Source organism: Scleropages formosus, chromosome 2 (assembly GCF_900964775.1).
Source record: "Scleropages formosus chromosome 2, fSclFor1.1, whole genome shotgun sequence".
Classification (NCBI taxonomy): domain Eukaryota; kingdom Metazoa; phylum Chordata; class Actinopteri; order Osteoglossiformes; family Osteoglossidae; genus Scleropages; species Scleropages formosus.
The window spans coordinates 37,823,441-37,835,860 of NC_041807.1; the positions used below are offsets into that span (position 1 = coordinate 37,823,441).

The 12,420-nt window shown below is 46.2% G+C and overlaps 1 protein-coding gene across 1 annotated transcript; it reads left to right on the top strand.

Annotated features, from left to right (window-relative positions):
* Positions 1-1,651: 1,651 nt before the first annotated feature.
* Positions 1,652-12,244, top strand: LOC108924940 (glutamate receptor U1). The gene is made up of 10 exons (XM_018736612.2): positions 1,652-1,728; positions 2,655-2,734; positions 4,187-4,218; positions 5,356-5,535; positions 6,383-6,609; positions 7,915-8,012; positions 8,302-8,519; positions 8,996-9,215; positions 10,173-10,417; positions 11,727-12,244. Exons 2-10 carry the CDS (start codon positions 2,671-2,673, stop codon positions 11,823-11,825), a joined length of 1,383 nt encoding a protein of 460 aa, XP_018592128.1. The 5' UTR covers positions 1,652-1,728; positions 2,655-2,670; the 3' UTR covers positions 11,826-12,244.
* Positions 12,245-12,420: the final 176 nt, after the last annotated feature.

Consider the following 12,420-nt stretch of genomic DNA (forward strand, 5'->3'; position numbering starts at 1 on the left):
AGGCAGGTTTATACTGCAGTGATGCCTGTATCACATCCTGTAAATGTTCCAAAGGATTTTCTAAAGATTTATGACTATCTCTGAAAACAACGAATACTCTGCTGTGTTAAAAAATAAATCATACTATATATCTTAGTAGATAAACCTATTATTGTAAGTCACTTTGAAAAAAGGTGCCAAATAAATAAAGGCTGAAATTTATATTGACGAAAATCATCTTTTTATTGTTATGGGAGAGGGGCATGGTGGCATGGCAGGTTTGGTTGGTGCTCACTGTGTGGTGGGTCTCGGGTTCAAGCCCTGCTTGGGGTGCCTTGCCATGGACTGGCATCCTCTCCTGGGTGTGTCCCCTCCCCCTTCGGTCCTGTGCCCTTTGTTGTCTTGTAGGTTCCGGCTCACTATGACTCTGTTTGGGACAAGTGGTTGTTGATATTGGTTGGTATTCTTACCATAGTACTTACTTTTTGCTCTTGCTGTAGTACACACACACACACACACACACACACACACACACACACACACACACACACACACACACACATTTTCAGAACCGCTTGTCCCATACGGGGTCGCGGGGAACCGGAGCCTACCCGGTAACACAGGGCGTAAGGCCGGAGGGGGAGGGGACACACCCAGGATGGGACGCCAGTCCGTCGCAAGGCACCCCAAGCGGGACTCGAACCCCAGACCCACCGGAGAGCAGGACCCGGTCCAACCCACTGCGCCGCCGCACCCCCCTTTGCTGTAGTATTGCCTCATATATTTTAATTGGTGTTGTTGTGTTTGTTGTAGGGGGGGTGCGGTGGCGCAGTGGGTTGGACCGCAGTCCTACTCTCCGGTGGGTCTGGGGTTCGAGTCCCGCTTGGGGTGCCTTGTGACGGACTGGCGTCCCGTCCTGGGTGCGTCCCCTTCCCCCTCCGGCCTTACGCCCTGTGTTACCGGGTGGGCTCCGGTTCCCCGTGACCCCGTAAGGGACGAGCGGTTCTGAAAATGTGTGTGTGTGTGTGTGTGTGTGTTTGTTGCAGATGCTTTACCCACTCTTCAGTACGTCAGTGATGACAAAAACAGAGAGTAAGCTTTAGATGCCTCACAACCCCACAAACGCCATTCACCAAAATATATTGCGAAGCCCCATATCTGTTATTAAGCGCTCCACACCACAATCCACTGGATGAGAAAAAAAATACTCTGAAGAAAAAAATTTGGGGAAGAGTCACGAGAACATATAACGCTGCCCTCTGGAAACAATGACCTGACCCCAGCAGGACTGGCCACTTTTACAGTGAAATGACCCGTTCCTCTGACCCGGGGCCCTTCTTGTAGCCATGAATGTTCTGAAAAGCATTTAACACGTCCTCTGCTCCCGTTATTGGCATAATTAACATGAGGGGTACACCCTGGGACCCCACGCCAGCTGGCCTCACGCCAGTTTGGTTTTTTCCAGAAGCACATGCTTGCCGTTTCCCTCAAACCGACTTCCTGTCCCCCTCTTGGATATCCACTCATGGTTGCTCAAGCACGGGGGAGCCCTGGCTCCCCAGCTCAGGCTGCCAATGCAGCGCAGGGGTGGGAAATTTTCAGAATCCAGTTGTGCTTTTTTTATGGAGAAATTTCCCACCCACAAATCCTATTGGCTCTTCGGAGCAGCTCCATCATTTAAATGTTGCCATTAACCCTCCCATCCGAGCCAGTTCTGGGGTGCTTCTAACGCCAGTCAGGGGTCTCAAGGTAAGGGGAGCTTATTTTTGTCCTCTGCATGGATGCAGGAACACAATAAGTAGAGTGCACAGTCAGACCACACACAAAACTGACTATACTCGCAATCGTATTTAATCGCAGCATTTCGACGTCGGTGACACTAATGGACGGTTATGTCGCACCGACCGTGTTGTATCTGGCAGTCACATGGTGACTGTGAAAGTTTGCTTTAGCTCGGCTTCTTCGCCACAAACCCGCAGTTCTTCACTTTGAAGACCAGTGCCACTGTTGCACATGCCTGTGTATGTATTACATATTACCTATGTTTACATCATTAACTCTAGTCAGAATATAAGCAAAATTGCTGACTGAATTTTTTAAATGGAAAGATCTATTTACCTTTATTGCTATGTTATAAACATTGTTTCATTTGTCTGAAAAGATGAAAAATCTGTAAAATGCTGTTTGTTTATCATTCATTGCAGAGTACATGCTGTGTTTATTTATAGTCCTTTGCATGCAGTTTTGTATATGTTTTTGTTGTGCTTCTGTGACCTGATATCAGATTTAGGTATATCCACATGTAAGTAAGAATAGTAGTAAGTAAATTAATATAGTAAGTAAGTATAGTAGTAAAATAAAGTGTATGACATCTACTTTGATATGGGCCTTCTTAGTTAAAGTATAAGGCATTTTCTACTCTATGGAGATCATGGTGTATAATGGCTAAGGAGAAGTACTTGTGACTACAACGTTATAGGTTCCAATCCCCTCGATGGACCCTTGTGTTGCAGCCCACAAGTGGGTAGTGTGTCTGAATTGTTCAGGTGCACATCCAGTTGAGTGAGTTGCACAGTTGAGTCTGGGTAAGACCCACCTTGCTCAGATATAAGTCCAGGTACATCGCAGTAATAGTGGTGATATTTTTGTCCCGCTCTCCTCTCTGTTGCCCTCAGATTTGGAGGCAAAAGCATGAAGGCGAGACTGGGAGTCGTCGCGTGTGCCGCTGTGCTAATGGCGGCAGTGTGTCACGCAGGTGAGGTCACCCATGTGTCAGGACGCACAGCAAAGTGTTGATCGCAGAACCCCCTACAATGCACATATTCACACAGTCGCCCCACCTGTCACTTCTCAGGCACTGCATGCATCCGGCATCTTCCAAAATGAAATGCAAATTCGTGTTGGAAAGGCAGATTGATGAGCAATTCTGTATGTGGCACAGCAGACCGGACCGCTGCCTGAGCTCTCCTGTCAGGGAGCATCGCTATGGCAACAATCTCCAGCACTGTGCCGCATCAGCCCCCCCTGCGTCCTGCTTGGAAGATATGGCAGGAAACAGTTTGCAATCTGACATCTTAAGCTTTTCATGAGCCGAGGGAGCCCATCCGCTGGGACGGTTTCAAAGCGGTGCACCGCCTCCTGTTTGGCACGAGCTGTCCATAGGCTCACAAAGGCGCCCGATGCCGTCCAGCTGTGGCGTGGACTCTGATAAACAATACGCTGCCCTTGACAGCGATACATCCATGCCCAGCCAGCCAAAAAGAAGGTGCTTCGAGAGGGGCAGGCAAGACATCCCATCAGTAGATATCACTTTGGGAGCTTGTAAAGTGTGTCCCATTTGGGGTTAGAGGTCAATTCCATGTTGGTGATACCCTATGGCACTGTCGGAGTCCCGTGGTTTAGTTTCAGTGTGAAGTCGCTGACCACAACCGCAGACCCCTCTTCCCCCAGTATACAAATCCCCAGATCAACACTGCCATGCCTTGAGATTTGCAGAATTTAGCCCGTAAATGGCATTCGTCACACTTCACGGTAATAAACCATTCTCTGTGGCATAAACAAACTGAGACTGGCAAGAAAAAGGGCACCCCCTAACCCCCGCCAGCTTTGGCTGGTTTAGATGCCAGGCCTCGGGGGCACCGGAACACGTCCCTGGCTGGCCTCCGCTCTGAGCAGCCCCGCAGGAGAAGAGAGCCCCCTTCCCTTGCTTCTCACTATGTCCTTTTCTCACAGCAGCAAGACAACCGCTGGCCGCCCGGGACGGGGTTTTACTAAAGATCACCCAAGTACAAGAGACCCATTGTCCCGGCTGGGTTAATTTGGGAATTTGCCCCCTGCGGTCCCCTTTGAAAGGCCACAAAACAGTACGATGAAATAGAGCATCGGCCGCCAAGGACTTCTTCAAAGGCTTAGAGAGGCTCCAGAAAGACATCTTGGCAACACAGCAGTACATTCTCCAGACCTTGTTAATGCTTTCCTTTCATTCAGCCTTCTTTCTTGTTTATGATCCCTGCACTATAGACGTCCCTGATTTAGATAACACTCTTTAAATCTCTGCGGTGACAGTTGGTTATACAGTACCAAGTCACTTTTTATTAAAATCAACTTTTGAAATGAAGCTGTTTTCTCCCACAGCACACAGAGACAGAAAAGAAAAATAATGGTGTGATTTTTTGGAAGTGATTTATGAAACTCTTTCTTTTTTTAGGTCCCCAGGCTTTATCTATAACCTCTATAAAGGTAGGTCACATAAACATGTGTCGCCATTTGACCAACCTAGAGGTGCACTTACCCATCCATAGGGGTACATGGTCAAATTCTTGCATCCTGTTTTCAGAAAACAGAAACAGTAATAGATAAAATTACCTTTGCATTTGTACATTTATCAGACTCTTTTCTCCAAAGTGACGAACATCTCATAGAAAATACAATGTGTCCATTACATTAGCAGAAAGAGACACTTAGATGCAGACGTGTGATTAAGTACACTTAGTTTGTTTCTTTCCACCATATGAACCAATGTTCATCACACGAGTAGCTGCATAAAACTTCATCCAGATATCGATTTCAAATCACCTTATTAGTAATGTTTTTTTTTTCTTTTATTTGAGATACATATAAACATTTACGTTACATTACAGGAATAGTTGCATAAAGGTTTATCCGGGAATCATCTTAAAGTTATAGTGCATGAACATTTACACCTTACATGAATTTAAGAGATCATGGGTGAAGTGAATCTGGAAGAGGAGGGTTTTAAGACCCTAATACACTCACTCCTCAACTTACGAACACAACTGGGATTGGATCTCTGTAACTTCATTTGATAATGGCTCTAAAGTCCCTTTTTTGAGAAGTTACAATCATTAAAACTTACTTATTTACAATCAGTAAATACAATCAGTAAAAACTAATACAGTCATCTTTTCTTCACCTCTTGTGTTTGGCTCTATAAAAATTTTGGATGTAGATGTAGTAAAGGAAGGCTTTTAAGGCTATACTTTAACATTTCTATTACGTTTGCACTACACCGAAATGAATACAGATTGGAATTACTAAAATAATCAAGTCTGCAAACTCCTGTTCAATGCTGCTTTTTGGCTGATTCATCCCATTAACACGTGCAACATTCCTCACCTTGTTATTGGTCACCAGCACAAAAGAACACCAGACACAAGTTAGAAAATCTTCGTATCTTTGAAAATTCTTAACTCTATTGTTCGTAGCACAAGGAGTCACTGTATTCATTTCAACCATTTCTGTATTTCAAAATTTTACTCTACATAGAGAATGGAGTTTCAGAGTAGCCAGGTATTTATAGTACTCTGTTCATGTGCTGTCAGTGCGGCCGATCTGTCCCTTATTCACCCCCCTCAGCAAGAACCATACACGATGTCCAAAGACAACCAGCTGGAGGGATACTGCATGGACCTGCTTGCTGAGCTGGCCAAGAAGCTTGGCTTCAAGTATAATGTGCACCTGGTGAAGGATGGTGCCTACGGGCATCTGGACGAGCGCGGCCATTGGAATGGCATGATTGGAGAGGTCATCAGGGGGGTAAGCGCCTGCACCCCAACCACCAAAAGTTGTATTGTCTCATATACAGTCATACACATAGGTTTCTTTTACTGTAGTGGAGCAGTGTTTAAATTGCACATTGAAGTCTACATCTAACCTGACTGATACTCTGCTATGGGATGGAGTAGGCTAATGTTCAGGTTCAGGTTGTACCCTTCCTTGCATAGAATCCTGTGCACCCAGGATAGGATCCAATTCACCATGACCCTGTACTGAAAAAGCAGCTGTACAGACAGCACTGATAAACAAATTTGCTGCAGAATGGAAATGGGTTGTTTTTCATTAAATCTAATGTCCTGGATTCAAAAATGGAATCCAAAAGGTTGTATCAGCTGCCATTTTTCTGGATTGGCACTTTAAATTTTTCTTGAAAAATTATTAAAAATATCATGTATATAACATGTTATGTAGCATGCCTGTCCTTTTTTAACTAAAACATGCAGAAGATACATGTGATTTTAAAAATGCTCTGTTGTGTAAAATATATTTTAAAAATTATTACAAGTAAGAAAAGGCTTTGTGTTATGTTTTTAAAGTCACTTTTTTTTCTGTAACTATGTTATGGAACTTATTTTAATGAGATTTCAGCAACAATCTTGTAGTATTCTAGGCGAGACTCTTCCCAAATATCGTTCCACCATGCAGAAATAACTTGATGGAACCTTTCAGCAAAATAGATATTGAATAAATGAATGAATGAATGAATCACCTGATGGAATACAGGTTCTGCACCTGTTTGATCACCACAGCCAGTAGAGTAGAGTGATGAGCACCTGCATAAACACAAAGTGCATGGGACAGGTGTGAGATCAGGTGGCCTTTCCAGGAAGCGGACCTGGCCGTTGCCCCCCTCACACTCACAGCCGCCCGGGAGAAGGTGGTGGAGCTCAGCAAGCCTTTCATGTCGACCGGCATTAGCTTCATCATCCGCAAGGAGGCGGCGGCCGAGCAGCCCGAGCTCTTTGGCTTCCTCAGCCCCTTCTCCACGGAGACCTGGGTGGGCATCCTGGTGGCCTACCTCGTGACAGCCGTGTGCATCTGTATTGTGGCCAGGTGGGGGGGCCTTGATTTCCTTACACATACCATCCTTGCAAATCAATTGTTAAACTGCATCATCTGAAATTTCCTTGGGTTTGGCATCTTCTACAGAAATAGTCAGTTCTGCTATAACTTGTTTTTTTAATCACACTATTTTTATATAACTGAGTGAATAAATAATGTGAGTTACAAAATACAAAATTTTCCGATTCCGATTCTGGATTAGCGCCATCACGATGTGGATGGAGATGCGCGTCTGCGATGTGGGACACTCGTCTCTGCTTGGCGGCCTTTTCTTAGCATTTTGTGTTTAATTTTGGTCTACTGTATTAAATCTGGGGGTGCGGTGGCGCAGTGGGTTGGACCGCAGTCCTGCTCTCCGGTGGGTCTGGGGTTCGAGTCCCGCTTGGGGTGCCTTGCGACGGACTGGCGTCCCGTCCTGGGTGTGTCCCCTCCCCCTCCGGCCTTACGCCCTGTGTTGCCGGGTAGGCTCCGGTTCCCCGTGACCCCGTATGGGACAAGCGGTTCTGAAAATGTGTGTGTGTGTGTGTGTGTGTTTTGAGGTGAAATACGATGGGCAGGGCCGGCCTTAGGCCAACTGAACTGATAGGACCCCATGGGGCCCCTGCACCTAGAAGGGAAGCCGCACTACGCTTCCTCCAGATTTGAAAAATGAGGAACTCCCAACCGAAGACATTGATGGTCTGGGGGCCTTTGAAAATCCATCAATTCGTTGTTTTGATGTTAGAGCCACTGGATTTCCAATTTTTCTATTTCTCGACTTATATTTTTGACAACACCGGTCACACTGGTGTGGAGGCGAAAGTGCTTTCCTTGTGAAAAAACATAAGGAAACAAAAACTTAGACCATGGACAATAGTTTTATAGAGAACAGAAAGCAAGAAATGTTTCTTTATATGTACCTTTATCATGATTTACATCAAAATCTTTGAATTTAAAGCAGTGTGATCACATACACACACACATCCATGGTATCTAGTCAGAAATAATCTTAAGCCCAGGAGGCCTCGCCGAAACAGTCCGAATTGGGTGCCGCGATCGCTAAGGCCGGGCCTCGCGCCGGATGGAGGATTTTTCCGTGTTCATTCAGAGCGCGGGACACATTAGGCCTCTATTAACTCTCCTGTCCTCATTTGCCATTGAAATATGTGCTTGAAATCCAACCCTCAATAAATGCCAATTCGAGATTCCAAAGGGCCCCTCCGGCAGTTCCCACCAGTCGAGAGCTGTTGGGTGCATTTAGCTGTGACCCGGGGGGGGGCTCAGCGAGCTCACGGGCATCTCTGCGTGAGGTCACAGGTTGAGCCCCTGCGAGTGGAGCGAGCCGGACACGGAGGACAACAGCTTCACGCTGCTGCATAGCCTGTGGTACACGGCCGGAGCCCTGGCTCTGCAAGGTAAACAAAGGCGGCTTTGTGAGCGGCACCGCGTGCTCGCCGGGGGGGGTCGCCCAGCATGAACCTTTCGAGGGTTCTTGGGGAAAATAGGTGTTTTGTGTGAAAAGCCCTCAAGTGGCTAATTGGGGTTCTACGAAGTGAACAAGCTGCAGTGTAAAGCGGGGAGGCAGCTGTTGAATTCGGCTTTGGTTTTTCTTGTCTGGAAAACGTCCGAGGCTTATGGTAGCACTTAATGTTTATAATGCCGGTACTGATGTAGGAATAAAACTTGATGTGTTTGCGTTACCAGGAGCTGGCCCGCATCCCAAGGCCTTTTCGGGACGAGTGATCAGCGCCATCTGGTGGTTCTTTGTAGTGGTGCTGCTGGCTAGCTACTTTGCGAACATGAGCGCCATGCAGCAGTCGGACAAACCTCACGTCTCCATACAGACCTTCGAGGACTTGGCCAACCAGGATGTGATTGAGTACGGGACCCTCAGCGTTTCCTCCTCGCTGGCGTTCTTTAAGGTGACCTGCTTATGACTTGATCGTTGAAGTACAGCTTTTTTATTCAATGCCGTCATTGTCATGATGCACATATTCCAGTCGCTGCCTATTGAAGTGACATATAGAAATAGGAAGATAAAAAGAAGCAGATGGTGAGGGACTAACAGAGGAAGGTTCCAGAGTCTTGGAAGCAAAATGGACCAGAAAGAGATGAGTTTCAAGACCTTTTTTGAATGTTAAGAAGGATTCAGCAGCTCTGAGGGAGGTAGGGAGCTCAATCCACCACAATGGAGCCAAAACTGAGAACAGAAGAGTTTGGGGTTTTGGTCCTTTAGTCAGTTGGACAAGCAGATGGCCAGAGGTGGAGAAGCACAGTGTTCTGGCTGGTGTGTTGGGACTGATCAGGTCCAGTAGGTAAAACCCTGAAAGCTCATCATCATGTTATCCCTCATTGAAGGACTCACTAATTGTGGTCCAATCCTGTCCCTCCTGTCCAGAACTCCAAGAACCCCTTGTACCGTAGGATCTACGAGAACATGGAGAGGAGGAAAAGCTTTGTGTCATCGGTCGATGAGGGCGTCCGCCGGGCCCAGGAGGGGAACTACGCCTTCATTGGGGAATCCGTATCCTTGGACCTGACCGTGTCGCGCTACTGTAACCTGGTCCGTGGCAGCGACGTTATTGGCATGAGAGGGTACAGCATTGCGGGCTCTCTAGGTGAGCTATGAGTGTGAGCTCACACAAGCCGTCTTTTACCCATTGGTCACGATTAAATATAAGAACAGAGGTGGTCCTCAACTCACAATGTATGTGACTTACAAACACTCAGACTTTTGCTGGGTCTCTGTTCCCATTAATCATATTACATTCATTTTGAGTGTGTTTGTTTGCAGATCTGTTCATTTGGGATTCCATTCAAGTTACTTTATATTTAAAACAGCCAGCGAGTGAAAAAGTGTGTTCTGCGGTGCTGAAAGTAAAAAGCAAAAGACTACAGATTTAGAAACAAAAGTGGAAATAATAGTGCAGCATGAAAATGCAATGATAACACCGCACTGTATGTTATTATTCTAGATTAGTATTTTTTTAATGAATGATGCGTAAATAAAATAATGCGTAATAAAAATCCCTATTACACAGCATAGCATTCATGCATCTTAATTGTTTATATAACCTTAAGGTTCATATAATTCTTTATAAAGGCATATTTGCCCTACAATGGGGTTGTTGGAATTGAACCCCATCGTAAGCTACGGACCGTCCTGTAATAATAAAAATAATATTGCACATTGAGACTTGTTGAACAAGTGCCAGGATTTTTGCTTCCTCAAGAAAGGCACCAAACTACAATAAGTTCAGTAGGAACTTTGGAATTCATAGTCAGATGTTTACATGTGACAACTTAGGGTTAGGGTTTGGGTTAGGGGTAGGGGTTGGGGTTGGGGTTAGGGTTAGGGGTAAGGGGTTAGGGGTTAGGAGTTAGAGTTAAAGTAACTGGTAGGGTTAGGGTTAGGATGAGGGTGAGGTTTTGGGTCATGTCACCCTAACCCAGAAACATTACTGGGGTGAAAACATCTGCTTGGCAAATAAATAGTGCCACAGCACAGGGGAACTTCATGAACCTTGCCACTCACTCGCTAACCAGCTGGTTGCTCTCATATCACTGCCTTTCAGGATCCTCCTTCATGAAGAACCTCAGCGTGGCCATCCTGCAGCTCAGCGAGTCCGGCGAGCTCGACTTCCTGCGCAACAAGTGGTGGGCCAGCAGATGCCTGGTGCAGGGGGAGTCCGGATCTGACCCTCATTCCCACAGCCTCAAGGGGCTCTTTGTGGTGTTGGGCCTGGGTCTGGGCATCAGTGTGCTCCTGGCCCTCCTGGAGCTCATCTCCAAGTCACGGAGAGGAGCCAAAGAGCAGAAGGTGAGGAGGAGATGGTCATGAGGCCACACTGATGGGTTCATCATGAGATCCAAATGTATAAGATGGAAAAGCAGCATGATGGATCCCTGGATTTCCTACTGTTGGACAGAGTAGAACGAGGCCATACGAGAATTACGGAACTATAATTATAAGGCATGTAAAGATCAGTTATGAGGTGCTCCATTTCTTTACAGCCCAACAGATGGGCCACAGTCTGGTACCATAGCTCTACACACACACCACACACACACACACACACACACACACACACACACGCACACTGGCAGAAACCGCTCCGAACAGGAGCCTAACCCAGCAACACAGGGCGTAAGGCTGGAGGGGGAGGGGACACACCCAGGGAGGGACGCCAGTCCGCCACAAGGCACCTCAAGGAGGACTCAAACCCTGGACCCACCAAAGAGTAGGACCCAGCTAGATCCGCGCCCCCTATAGCTGTACATACACCCTTATAATTTTATGCATAGAGCTAAGTTTGGCATCCTGCCGCATGAGATCCATGCCTTAAAGTAAATAACTTAATGCTGCTCTCGATGCTGCTGAAGCTGGGTTATTAGCAGCTGTACAACTGCTCAACCATGTTGTTTAGGTTCATATTATCATTTATTAGTCACCTTGGTGAATAAGGTATGTGGGCTGATAACACTACATAGAGTTCACTGGAAGTCGCTTTGGAGAAAAGTGTCTGATAAATAAATAAATGTAAATGTATTAATTCAGGGAGCCCTGTGGCCCAGCAGGTTTGGCCAGGTCCTGCTCTCTGGCAGGTCTAGGGTTCGAGTTCCACTTGGGGTGCCATGTGATGGACTGGCATCCTCTCCTGGGTGTGTCACCCCCCCCCCCCCCCGAGCCTTGCGCCGCCCTCTATTGCTGGGTTAGGCTCCAGCTTGCTGTGTCCCGGCTAGGGACAAGTGGTTTTATGCAGTGTGTGTGTGTGTGTGTGTATTTCTTACAAGGCAACATACAATTCGAAATAAACAAAAGTGCGTCAGCATCGAGGAAAGAGCTTAAGACACAGGCAGGATTTTCAAAGCACAGTTTGCTTGTCTGATACCACTGTCTTTCTGGTACGGTTAACCCTAACTCTAACCGTGACCATAACCTTAACCCATGTAACTGATACAGAATTGAGAATCATATTGGAAATATATTGTTAATGTGTGATCCACTTTTTTGGAAACAGTCGGGACCTTGGGAAGGAACTGCGTTTAAGAGAGATGGGTTTTTCTGGGAGGGATTCAGCAGCTCTGAGTGCTGGAGGGAGTTACTCCTCATCTTTCACTCTATGCAGAAGAACTGCTGTTCCGTCCTGTCGGCCGAGCTGAGCCAGCGCTTGGGGACGAGCGGCGCCCAGAGAACACAAGAAACTACAGAGAAGAGCAAAGCCTGAAGCACCGCTCATCACAGGGAGGAGCTCATCAGCAAACTCACTAACCTGGCCTGGACATCGAACCGCCATTTATTCATCACCCTTAGATGGGTATTCTCTGGCGCAAAAGGATGCTTTACAAAACTGCATAGAAAGGCTGTCAAATGTGAAATAGGAGATGAGTTTAGTAACAAAACGGGAATAGTCTCATTTAGTATTCTTTAACGCTGCCTTTTCTACAGCAAGCATTCATCTCAGCTTCACTCCTTCTCTATCCAAGTACGTTAAGCTGGTAATAACATAATTCCATATATAATATGTACAGTACTTTTCTTAAATTGGTGCCATTGTATTATTTTTGCGCACTAAACATTAAACTCCACACTGTGAGGATACAAAACTTGCACATCTTCTGTTGTGCATTTATTGCGTACGTGCGTCAAGATGCCTAAAAATATTTATAATCTTGATGGAAACTGGAACATAAAAGCAATTGAAAAGGTAATGGGTTCAAATGATATGTGGGTGACATAGTGGTCAATGCTTTGGGACCTGATGGTTGTTGGTTTGAATCCCACCTCCTGCCATAATACCCTTATAATTATAAGCTGCTTTT